At 40.8% G+C, this 13605-nt stretch overlaps 1 protein-coding gene across 1 annotated transcript in view; it reads left to right on the forward strand.

Moving 5' to 3' along the window:
* Nucleotides 1-13605, forward strand: part of PREX1 (phosphatidylinositol-3,4,5-trisphosphate dependent Rac exchange factor 1) — a 220742-nt gene that overhangs the window by 108112 nt on the left and 99025 nt on the right. Inside the window, exons 4-5 of the mRNA XM_081323900.1 lie at nucleotides 3839-3943; nucleotides 13178-13279. Of these exons, the coding sequence (XP_081180026.1) occupies nucleotides 3839-3943; nucleotides 13178-13279 (207 nt within the window). The remainder of the gene's footprint in view (nucleotides 1-3838; nucleotides 3944-13177; nucleotides 13280-13605) is intronic.

Consider the following 13605-nt stretch of genomic DNA (forward strand, 5'->3'; position numbering starts at 1 on the left):
CCTTCATTGTTGAGAAGTCGAAGTATCGCCCTTAAAACACCCTAACCTTGGCTCACATATTTAATTTAATAATTTAATTTAATAATTTAATTTGTATACCGCCCTTCTCCCGAAGGACTCAGGGCGGTGAACATGTCTCATCAACCGTTCTTTATGACTACGTTTGCATAGATTTATTCTTCTCCTTTTCCTTCCATAGCCAATTTTTCCATAATCTGATGTCGAAATAGGTTTTTCTGTCTTCACCTGCTTTTTCTAGCAAGCAGGGTACAACTTGGGGATAGCAATAGACCACGATCTCTTTAGGTACTAGCCTAGACCTTTGCACAACAAAGTACCTGTCAGGAATCAAACGTCCTGACAACCAGGTTGTTCAGTTCTGTTAGAATAAGAAATCTTATTTCATATTTAAATTAATAACCGCAAAACCTTATATTACGTAGTGATTGTATCCATGTATATAAGTGGTATCAATCCTGACAAGGAATGCATTCTTAAATATGAGTTAATGTATTGCAGATACTAAACTAACTTATATGGTGGTGTTATATGTGTTAAATGCACATGCTGTTATTATATGCATTTATATGCTTTGAAATTTATATATATAGAAAGTATGGATTATTAATGGAGCAATATCGGGATAGTTGAACAGAAGACAAAGAATTGAAGAAGATAATGAAGTATCAAGATCTGGAAATCAGTCTGGAAATAAACTGGCTATGGTGGTCCCAGTGTTTATAGGCATACTGGATGCCATATCTAAAAATCTTGGATGACCCTTAGAAGATCTGTATCTTGGCAAAATTTGCCTCTGTCAATTGCAAAATGCCACACTGCTTGGTTTTGCGCTTGTACTATGCTGATACATTACGACATCCTAGGTTCTTAGGAAAAACTCAGTGTTACGAAGGCCAGTACTAGTTAAGACTTTACATTGTTGTGAATTGGATTCGGAAACGGAACTGGTTAAAGACTGTATGATAAAGTGGGCACAAAATATTCAGGAACCAATTTCATTGGACACCTGGGAGATAATTTGGGTCAGAAATGTTAAATTTACTCAGGCTCAAAATTTAAGAGAAAATTTTTATAAAATGTTTTATAGATGGCATCTGGATCCCAAGAAGTTGTCCAACATGTATCCTAATTTACAGTCTAAATGTTGGAGGTGTGGTAGTTTAGAAGCTACCTATTTTCACATGTGGTGGACTTGTAGAAATATAAAAGCTTTTTGGATTAAAATTTGGTGGAACATTCAAAAGATTTTTAAGAGAAAGATAAAGTTTTCTCTGCAATTGTTTTTATTGGGTATTGTTGTAGATTGTGATGTTAAAGAAATTAACTTGATGTTGAACATGATAACAGCAGCACGGTTACTGGTGGGACAATATTGGAAGAAGGATAGTTTGCCCACTATAGAAGAATGGGTGTTTAAAGTTTCGAATCTTGCAGAAATGTCTAAGATTTCTGCTTATTTGAAAGATCATTCACAGGAAAGATATATTTCAGTTTGGAGGAGATGGATAAATTATATTCAGAACAAATATGGGACTAAAAAGCTTATGAGTAGATTTTAGTGGGATATTGTTATTGGTACGTTGTTTGTAGTTATATTAAAGGGGAGTTAAAGCACATTATGAATTTGGTTAATTGTATATTATGCATAATTTTTATTTAGAATATGATTATTGTAACTATAATCCTTTATTTAGCTCTGGGAAGTGGGGGGGAAGTGGGTGGGTTTGGGGTGGGAGGGATTTGGGGATATATTGTAAAAGTTTGTTTTTGTAAAACTCTTTAATAAAAAAAGACTTTACATTGTTGTGAACAGTGAATAATAGTAATGAAAATAATAAATAATATTAACGCTGAATATACAGTACATGCAGTGTATCTGTATCAGGAAATGGGCTAGCTGCATATTCCTGTTGCCTACAAATGCCTTCAGAATTGCAATTACACATGACCGTCACATACATAAAGCAGTTCATCCAGTGACTTTAGTAATGTGGTAATATGTGTGGTGGTCTTAAGTTACAGGGTAACCTACTGAAAGAATTTGCTGAGCAAGAAAAGATCTATTTTTAAAGAGTTGCAATCAGTGATCATAATATGCTTGATTATGCAGGTTCATTTTTCTGAGGGTTGTGTCTCTAATTATGTAATTGATAGTTTCCTCATCCTATGAAGAAACCTCAATGTCACTCAAGAGAGTAAATTAAATACTTAAAGCACTAAGTAATTTTAAAGCGTGGCTTTCATTCTTGTGGTCTTGTGCATGAAGGACAGCTGGTAAGACATGATGAAAGCCCTCTGGCATCTTTATAATTATTGAATATATTGAACTGTGGTTTGCCAGGAGATGTCATGATCTAAATATAATCTCTAAAAATATGGCCAGTTTCACAGAGCTGTAATCAAAATCAACAAAACAACACTGGGTGCTATTTCTCAAGCATAAGGTCAGCTGCAACGAGCTCAGCGATATTAATGGCAACAATACTAAAGAACTAAGTCTTATAATGTTTTCCTTGTATGAATTCCCATGTACTGTATACTCCATCAGGCACTGGGGCTTTACTGACCCGTATTAGGATATATCCTAAAGCAATCTTCAACCTGGTGCCCTCCAGACATTGTGTTACAATTTCTGTCTTCCCACGAAGCACAGGTATTAAGATTATGTAGGATTATGGTACAAATTTAGCTGTCTGCTCTCTTGTGAAATATACTTTTTTTAACCTCTGCTTGTAGCTTCTTTCTCTGATTCAGGTCTTTAGTTCTAATTCAAATTACAAACAAGGATGGGAAAACGTGTTCCAGATTTATAGAAGGGTCTAGTTCTAATCCCATACTGTAAAATGGGTTGCATTGTGATTTAGATCAGTGGATCCTAGCACAATGTGGATCGACCTACATGGACTTGTGGTCTGATTCCTAAGCCCAGACAACTGAAGTTATGAAGAGGCAGTCCGTTCCATACCCATGCTGCCCAAATGGGCTACTGAAATATGCTCTATGTGGGGTTACTCTTGAAGAGTATCCAGAAGCTGCAGCTGGTGCAAGCAGCTCTGGGGAACCCTAGGATGGTCATATAACCACCAGTTTGCTTCTGCATCCAATTCAAGGATCACCTTTAAAAGCCTTCCTGGTATGTGAGAAATCCTCTCATCCCAGTTACATCAACCTACTTCTCCTGGTCAGACAGTAGTATACTGTGTATCTTGTCAGTTAAAGTTACGTTTTTGGTGGGATCTAGGAAGAGGGATTCTTTGCCATTGCTCCCCTGCTTTGGAACATCTTACTCCCTGAAGTGGCAAACCCCCATTTTTCTGGCATTCTGGAAGAGTGTTAAGACCTTCCTCTGCCAATGCAGCCTTGGGAATGGTTAGTGCTTGAAGACGCTTCCTCTGCCTTGTTAACTTTTTAGCCTTTTTAACTTTAGCAGGGAAGGAGTGAGCCTAACTTCAGGTTGAGAATGTTCCACAAGGAGGATGTCACAGCAGAGAAGGCCCACCTCACAGAACCTAACCCTAACCCTCATAGAACTTACTAAACACAGGTTTTGTTTGGTAGAATCCATAATGTGCCTTCCCTGCCAAATTAAATGATACAGACTGATGTAATGATGTATGAACTCAGTATTACAGGTAACATTACCAGTCTTTGTGCTGCAATGCATACCCCATGATATACATATTTATACTGCTTTGATGGAAAGTTTAACTTACATTGATTTGGAATAAGATACCAATTTTATTATTTATTTATTTATTTAATTTGTATAATAGTAGAAAGCTTTAATTAACATAAATTTCTTTTCTCATTCTCACAGAAAGACAAGTTCATTGTATATGAGGAGTATTGCAGCAACCATGAAAAAGCACTCCGGCTTTTGATGGAACTGAACAAGATCCCTCCTGTGAGAGCATTCCTATTGGTAAGGATCAACGGTACTATAAATTTCTTTGTTATGGACAAGCATAATACTCAAAAGCCCACTCCAACACTCAAAAGAAAGGTAGAGTCATAAATGCCCCAGACTGTGGAAAAGATTTCCGTTAAAAAAACCTGTAAATACTGTTCCCTTGACACCCAGTCTCATTAGCACTAGCAATTAAAAGCATTAAAGACCAATTCTGTTTTAATTATTTTTTTGAAAACCATTAGGGATTGGGCCATCCAGATCTCTGGGGCTAAACTGTTCTATGGGGATGGATTAAGAATGAAGAAATGTTGTTTCCTGGCCTCCTCTTGTACTGTCACATGTGTGGAGGGAGGAAGTTTTAGGATCTCTAACCAGGAGGCATACACTGAACAGATTGCGTATTTGAATTTATTATTATGCTTCTATGCTGCTTCAATCAGTTGAAGCTAAATCACTTATTAAACCATAATGAACATAAACTATTATTAAAGCTTACATATTAAAATGCATATTAAACACATACACACACACATAATGAGACCATAATAAAAATAATAAGAACCATTTATTACCAGAATCCATCAATGATTTAACTTATATTCATTAATTCAGCTCTTCAGTTCCCAAATATTCCTTAAAAAATTTAAGACTTAATTATCTTCCTGAACTTTCATTTTACTTGGGTTCAGTTTCAAATGTTCTCCCTGTCCAGACTCTCATAACCTCCACTGCTATATTTTGTACTAATTTAGCTTCTGGTTAGTCTTCAAAGGCAGCCCATTGTAGAGCTCATTGTATTAGTCCATCTGAGAGGCAAAAAGGCGATGGGATGAGATGCAAAATATGGAAACCGAGAACCTTTTCAATTTGCATCGGGTCCCCCTTACTGTTTCTCTCCCCATAAAAGCATTTATGACTCCTAGTGCAGACCTATCCCAAAGGTGCTTTTTCCAAAAAGCAACTGGACTTTCTTGGTTTCTCTTCTCATCCAAAAAGTGACGAAGCTTCTGAACTGAAGAAATTTGGATGAGAAGCAAAATATTTTCAAGCAAAAACCAAAAAAGACCAATTGTTTAGGACAATAATGACTTGGATGATTGAGAATCTCCATAGACATTTAGTGCACACCTATTTTGTTTGTCTTATATCTATGTCTGCATGTGTTATATCTATGTTGCACTGTTGCCAGTGGGCATAAGCTTGCTTACTTATGCTGTATGAAAGCTTTCATTTTTTTTGTCTCAAGTGTATTAATTTACATCTTTAATTTGAATTATTGAGAGGAAATCTGAGTACAGCTGTTATTCCAGCACATTTCCTGAATTTATTAATTGGATTGCCAGGAAAAAAATATCTATATCCTTATTCATCATTTTACAGGCTCCTTCTTTGGTGTCTAGGTCAAACTTTAAAGTACCAGAATGAAGCCACCTTCCTGGCTTTGTCATTGGCCAAAATTTCACAGGCTGAGAAGATTTTGGGGTTGTGTTACATTGCTTTTCTTGAAAAACATTTTAAATAGTTACATGCGGTATGGAAGTCTGATCTTGTGACTTGGTAGTTCCATATATAGCAACAGCACTTAGACATATATATTGCTTTACAGTGCTTTACAGCCCTCTCTAAATGGTTTACAAAGTCAGTATATTGCCCCCAACAATTTGGGTTCTCATTTTACCAAACCTGGAAAGATGGAGGCTGAGTCAACCTTGAGCCAATGAGAAGTGAACTGCTGGCAATACTCCATTCTAACCACTGTGCCACCACAGCTCCTCCCCTTTTCTTAACTTCCTTTTTCCTATTTCTCCACACGTTATGACCAGCATGATCATATCACAGTAAAATGAGAATAATTTAAAAAATTAAAGAGACATCTGTCTGAGTGGCGTGTTTTTGCTACCTGAAATAGTGATTCTGCCTTTTACAAGAAAGATCTTTGATCTTTCTTGTAAAATTGTCAAATGTTATGTGATTTTGGCATCTCAGTCCTAGGCTCTCACATGCAAGTTTTCATTTCAAAGTGGCAAAAACCTGTAAGATTTTTTAATTTTAAAACATTATTTTTAGTTAGTTTGGTGGTCGTGGGTCTACAATAATTACCTAGGGATTTATGGATACCTCAGTTCCCACGAATGCCTTCTTGCCCTAATTTAATGAAAACTTAACCCAGAGGTATGCAGCTTCCTTAACTGGAAAATGAACATAATGAAGAAAGATGTAGAGATTTCTTGGAACAAAATAAAAATAATTATATTGTAAAATGCCACAGCAGTAACACCTGCTACAAATTACAATGATGCTGAAATAATGACACATGTGGAAAATGTCATTCCCTAAATGCCCCTGTTATAAATTTGCATCCCAATGTTTGACATAAATATGTAACTTTCTGCATTTGTGTCATGATGCCAACATTTAAGTAATATTCCCTTCACATTCTCCTTCTGCAGATGCCCATGTATTATAGAAGTGTATAGCATTACACTAAGGGGCATTGTGGAATCTGTATTTGTAATTGTAAGGAGTTATGATACGGCAGAGTTTGAGAACCTCCGATTTAGAGAAAATATAAAATGTAAAAGTGAATAAGCTTGATTTATGAATTTTTTTTGCATGTATACAGAGATGAATGTTGGCTATTGTCTGCAGTGCTAGCAATATATGCTAGAAAGTGAGCCTAGATGAGAATATATGTAATGTTTAATAAGTAGCTTAGCATTTACAAGGACACATGTTGTGTGTTGTTTAATGCCTATAGTGATGGTAGTGATATGTTGATTAGGAATGCAAATATATGGATGTATTTAATTTAATTTAATTTTAATTTAATAATATTTATATACCGCCCTTCTCCCTGAGGACTCAGGGCAGTTTACAGGGCAGAATAAAATACTGAATACAAACGTTAAAAAGAGATTAAATAATTGCCCATGTTAAAACAGTTGACATAGAATTCTAAAACACCAAGTTAAAAATTAAGACAATAGAAAACCCCACCAATCCCCATCAGGCTAGGCCGGCTTGTACAAACAGAAACGTCTTGAGATCGCGACGAAAGGAGCGAAGATCGGGCGCCATCCGGAGCTCTACCGGTAGCTGATTCCACAGCTCCGGAGCGCCCACAGAGAAGGATCTCCCCCTGGGGGCCACCAATCGACATTCTCTGATCGGTGGCACCCTGAGGAGGCCCTCTCTGTGGGAACGCACAGGACGCAGGGAGCTTGATGCCGGCAGCAGATGTTCCCTAAGGTACTCCGGCCCCATGCCATGGAGGGCTTTGAACACCGTTACCAGTACCTTGAATCTCACCCGGAAGACAACTGGCAACCAATGCAGCTCACGGAGCAGCGGTGTAACGTGGGAGTATCGGGAGACTCCCAATACAACTCTCGCGGCTGCATTCTGTACCAGTTGGAGCTTCCGGGTGGTCCTCAAGGGCAGCCCCATGTAGAGAGCGTTGCAGTAGTCCAGACGAGAGGACACGAGCGCATGAGTGACCGTGCACAAATCATCCCGGCTAAGATAGGGCCGCAACTGGCGCACCAGGCGAACCTGGGCGAAGGCCCCCCTAGTCACAGCTCCTACATGGTCTTCCAAGGTGAGCCGTGAATCTAGGAGGACTCCCAAGTTGCGAGCCCTATCTACGGGGGGTAATAGTTCACCCCCCATAACCAGAGGTGGAATATCCGAATAAACCCGGGATGAAGGTATGCAAAGCCACTCAGTCTTGTCGGGGTTGAGTTGAAGTCTGTTCCTCCCCATCCAGACCCGAACCGCCTCCAGGCACCGGGACATCACGTTGAGGGCATCACTGGGGTGGTTTGGGGTCGAAAGGAAAAGTTGGGTATCATCAGCATACTGATGATACCCAACTCCAAAGCCACGAATGATCTCACCCAGCGGTTTCATGTAGATGTTGAACAGGAGAGGCGAGAGGACCGACCCCTGAGGAACTCCACAAATGAGAGACCTCGCGGTCGACCTCTGCCCTCCTGCCAACACCGACTGCGAACGTCCCTGGAGATAGGAGGAGAACCACTGTAAAACTGTGCCTCCCACTCCCAGTCCCCTGAGACGCCGCAGCAAGATACCATGGTCGATGGTATCGAAAGCCGCCGAGAGGTCTAATAGGACTAGAACAGAGGAATGTCCCCTGTCCCGAGCCCTCCAGAGATCATTCACCAGCGCGACCAATGCCGTCTCCGTGCTGTGCCCGGGCCTGAAACCCGATTGGTACGGGTCTAGATAATCCGCTTCATCCAGGACCAGAGGGAGCTGATGCGCCACCACACTCTCAACAACCTTCGCAAGAAAGCGAAGGTTGGAGACAGGACGAAAGTTGTTTAATACAGCTGGGTCCAAGGCAGGCTTCTTGAGGAGACGCCTCACCACCGCCTCTTTCAAGACGGCGGGGAAGCTACCCTCACTCAGAGAAGCCGATATAACTGCCTGGAACCAGCTGCGTGTCCTCTCCCGGGCTGCATAGACCAGCCAGGAAGGGCACGGGTCCAATAAACATGTGGTGGTGCTCAGCCTCCCCATGATCCTGTCCACTTCCTCCGGAGTCACAGAATCAAACTCCTCCCAGGTGATATCGACAAGACCGCCCGTGTCCTGCTCGTCAGACTCTGCCCAGTCAGAGTCCAGACCGGTCCGAATCCGAGCGATTTTGTCCGACAGATGTTGGTTAAACTCCTCGGCACGACCCTGCAAGGGATCCTCCCTCACCTCCTGATTTAAGAGGGAGCGAGTCACCCTAAACAGGGCGGCCGGGCGATTATCTGCGGACGCGATAAGGGTGGCGAAGTGGTTAGACCTCGCCTCCCTTATCGCAGCGAGATAAGACCTAATGTAGGCTTTTAGTCGCAATCGGTCGGATTCGGATCGGCTGGACCTCCAACCGCTCTCTAGGCCCCGTCTCCGACGCTTCATCTCCCGGAGCTCCGCAGAGAACCATGGAGCTCGACGGGATCTGCACCGGGTCAGGGGCCGCAGGGGTACAACTCGGTCAAGAGCCTCAGTGGCCGTCCTTTCCCAGGCTTCCACTAAGGCATCTGCCGAGCTGTGAGCAAAGGAGGCAGGTGGGGACCCCAGCGTTGCCTGGAACCTCTGGGGATCCATTAAGCGTCTGGGGCGGTACCATTTAATTGGTTCCAAACACCCACGGCGGGGGGTGGTATTTGTTTGCAGATGCCATCATGTTGGCTAAGAACCTAAATGTTAGAAGATTTCATTCCTAAAAATATGCATGCCAGTTTAGCTGTTCATTTTATCTGTGAATGGAATGGCTATTTGGATAAAATATACATGGCTGTCCAGATTTTTTTGTGTTGTACTATGTTGACTTCAGAATTTTTAGTGAAAATTGTGTTGGATTGCAATCAAGCCTCAGCCTTGAGCAGTGCTTGGTTGGGAGATTTTCTGGGAACGCTGTATATCGGGGGTCCCCAACCCTTGGTCTGTGGCCTGGTACTGGTCTGCGGCCTGTTGGGAACTGGGCTGTGCCAGCGGCATGCAAGCATGAAGGTCCATTTATGCAAGGGGTGGGTGCATGCACAAAACTATCCCCCCTTCTGCCACCAACCACTGCCAGTCCACAGGAAAGGTTGGGGAGCGTTGCTGAAAGTAATATCTTGAGTCCTATTAAAGAAACACAGGCTGGAGACTTCCGGTGGCGACGCGACGTCGAAAGACAGCCGTTTTCGGGCTGCCCGCTCCGCAGCTGTGTTTTTCCATCGTAAACAGCGCCGATCAGCTGTTTAGATGGATTTGAAGCCCCCTCCTCGGGAGAAGAGGAGGGGGTGAGGCCCCAGGTAGGGGTTGAGCTCTCTGGGGCCGCCTGAGCTGAGAGCTTGGGCGGCTGAAGGATGAGCCCCCCCGAAGCCTGGGTTGCTCCGAGCTGCGCAGCGCCTCTGCTCTGGGATTCTTGGAGCAGAGCCAGGCGTTAGCAACCACCCCTGCCAAAAGGAAATACTTTTGATTATCAAGATGCAGGCAGAGCGGTACAGGAGGTCAAGGTGAAGTGGACTCTTTATTTTTACACTCTAGCTCAATGGATTTTATAGCTTTAAAGTGAAAGTGCGTAATAAGTGAAAGTGGGGGAAGATGGCGGCTAAAACTTCTAAAGCTCTTCGGAATGCGGGGTCTTCCCTGGTGCAAGAGACCTCACTGCAAGCTTTGCTTCCTCCTGCATCTCCCTCGGTATTGACGCTTAAGGATTTACAAGACGCTCTTGGAAAGCATGCACAACTGATGTCTGATATGATGGATGAAAAGTTGAAAAAGCTGGAGGAGAAATTGGAGGAGAAAATGGAGAAATTGGAGAAGAAGATGGAAGAGAAGCTGAGAGCAATGAGGGTGGACATCTTGTCTAAGGTTGAATCCGTAGCTGAATGTGTGCTACAGCTGGATATAAAAGTGGAGGATCTCAGTCAAAAGAACTCTATATTAGAAGCAAAGGTATTAGAAAATGAAAATATAAGGGATAAAATGGACGAAGAATTGAGCCTTGTTCAGTATAATCAGATGCAGTATGCTATTAGAATTAGGGGTTTAAAGGAGAATGGTAAAGAAGATTTAAAGCAGCTGATTTCTGAGGCTCTGGAAGGGGTACTGGGCCAGTCAGCATCTGAAATTGAGGGAAATATGGACAAAGTTTTTCGTGTAAATTCATGGATTGCAAGACAGAGGAAGTTACCCAGAGATGTGGTGGTCTATTTTACAAAGAGAGTAATTAGAGATGAAGTCATTCAAGCTGCTTATGATACTAATTTGGTAGTGGCTGAGCAAGAAGTTTTGGTTTTAAAAGAGATCCCTCCGAAGATCCTAAGGAGAAGGAAAGATTTTGCATTTCTAGTACAGGAACTTAAGAAATGTGATATTAAGTTCAGATGGGAGATTCCAGTTGGGTTGGTGGCGACGCACGAAGGTAAAAGACATCGTTTGGTTACTGTGGCTCAGGCACGTGATTTTTATAGTAATGTGTTAAAAGCAACCCCCCTATCATTTTTGGAAGCTGCAAAAGGATACGGTGTGGGAAAGCTTCAAGATGTTGCAGATAGACAGACAGAGGACAATGGTGTTGGAGGGGATCAAGCCACAGTCTCATCGGTTGCTGCAGGAGGCCAGAAGATGATGCGTGCCGCCCTAAGAAGAGTGAGACGAGAGCAAGAGCAAGACCAGCAGAAAGTTATGGAATCTTCAAAGTGTGCTTACAGTGAAGATGTAGGAGGAGAGCGGTCTAAAGAAGTTTTGGGGGTCATGACAGAGGTGCTCCAAAAGTTTTGGGGCGTTAAGATTGCTGATTAAATTTTTAGATTAGAATGTCAATGGAGTAAAATTATTATAGAGGAGAAAGAAAGTTTTTTCCCCTCTTTTTTAATATTTTACACAATTTAAGATTGATGTTATTTGCTTGCTAGAAAAGTATATTAGGGTTATGGACTTAAAGTATGTGTTGAACTAAGAATGGGTACGCAAGCTCCTAATTAACAACAAGTTGTCATAGAGACTGCCTAAACCTTCTTTTTATATTCTTTTTATTTGAACTCAAGGATGATTTGGAACGGCGAGACATTTGGCGTGATACATGCAAGAACTATTTTTGATCATAGTTTAGTTTGGTCGGAGATTATTAAGGTTAACAGAGATAGGCGCTTTTGGTGCGTAACTGAGAATTTGTTTGGAAATTAGAGAAAGGTGGGAGAATGCAAATAGCAGGTGAAAGTTTTTTTTTTCTTTTCCTTTTTGTTTTTTTTTTTGAAATTAATATGAATAAGGACTGGGATTAAGAAAATTTATTTTGAGTAAAGATCTTTTTCTGTTTTCCTCTTTTTCTTTTCTACTTTATTTGTAATATTAATATTGTTTGTACTCATTTTATATGAGCTAGAGAGAGATAGAATTTATAGTTTATTGTTGATAACATAGGGGTGTTTATGTTTGTTTTTTGATTTTATGCCCTGTATTTAGCTCTGGGAAGTCGGGGGGGGGGAGGAGGGAGTGGGGGAGAGGGATAGGGGTGGGGGAGGGGGGGATTAAAGTCAAAATGTATTGTAAAACTTTTTAAATAAAAAAAAAAGAAACACAGGCTGATATCTTCTCAGTAAAATCAATATGCCGTTTGTCATCAGCATAAGGTAGAAAAATGAGATGAAAACCTGCAGGGACTATCTGTACATTCTGCTCATCCAGTTCTTCTTCTTGTGGGACCAGAGCTATAAACCTGGGAGGGTTGTTTTGACGTGGTATGTATCTACATATGGCCATCACTCCTTTCTCCAAACACTTTGTTAACAAGGCATTAAACAGAGTAGTACTTCCATTCATTAAGAACTCATCAGGATAGACAACAAGTGAACAAAATGAAGGAAATAATCCAAAAGCTTCGATTCAAATACAGAAGTGAGAGCTTTGAAAATCCAGTACTTCAACAACATTATATGAATTTGGAAGCACTGGCACTAGATTTGATGGAGCCTGAAAAAGCTGAGGACCTGACAGCGCCCAAGGTTGAGCTAATGGATGGCCGACTGGGTAGCCTTGCAGAGGAGTTTAAACAACTCGTTTATCCACCAGGCTATGAACCTGATGGGAAAACTATAAAACGGAAACAAGGTAGTGGTAATGAACAACCAGAAAAGAAAGCAAGGATAGAACTGTCTGAAGAGGAGCTGAGGAGTCATGTTGATAAAGGCACTTTGGGCAAACTTACTGTGCCAGTTCTAAAGGATATATGCAGGGTTTATAAGCTAACAGGTGGTGGAAAGAAGCAAGAACTTTTAGATGTGATAACTGCACATTTCAATAAGCACTGAGTTTACACTCCCAACTGCTTCTAACATTTTAATGTTGAAAATCTAAATGTTGAGATTTTGACAAGAAAAATTGGGAATACGTTTGCATAGGCATTTGATAAAAGGGAGTGGAATCAGGTTTTTCTCTTTGTGAAATTAATAGTAAAAGCCCCTTTCCACTTCTGGTTCTAGATTTGATTTGTGCTACTTTCATCTTGTCTTTAATAAATGAGCTTGGTTTGGCTGTCAAAAAAAAAAGAAACACAGGCTATACATTTTTAAATAAAATATTCCCTTTTCTCTATACATTGAAATGATTTTTGTATGTTTTCTTAGTCCATCGTCGTATAGGACTCTACAAATAACTAGCTCTACAAAATGTTATTCATTACCATGATATATTGAGACGTTTTGAGTGAAATGCAATATTCTTATTCTTTTCTGGTTGCAGAGTTGCATGCTTTTGGGAGGTAGAAAGACTACAGACATTCCACTTGAAGGTTATCTCCTAACTCCAATACAGAGGATTTGCAAATACCCACTTCTGCTCAAGGTAACACCAAATGAAGACTTTGTCTTGATAGCTATGTTCTTGGATCCTCGTCTTGCAGTTTTTCAGTTTTCTTCATTGCATGAAAAGTTCCGCTTGCTTAGAGGCTGCTTATAAAACTTGAATACAATAAAAACAATTTGCATGGCTTACCAAAGGTTGATTCCCACAGGTGACATGGTATTTAGCTGTTTCACTCCTGATTATTTTATATTGAATGTCTTGAGGCATTGTGGATTTGTTGTTTTGAACTAAATTTGAATCATACTTACAATATACTCCAGTATTCTACAATGTAAAAATATATCTTAATAAGTTTAAATGGCAAT

This window comes from Vipera berus, assembly GCF_964194415.1.
Source record: "Vipera berus genome assembly, chromosome: 3".
Lineage (NCBI taxonomy): Eukaryota > Metazoa > Chordata > Lepidosauria > Squamata > Viperidae > Vipera > Vipera berus.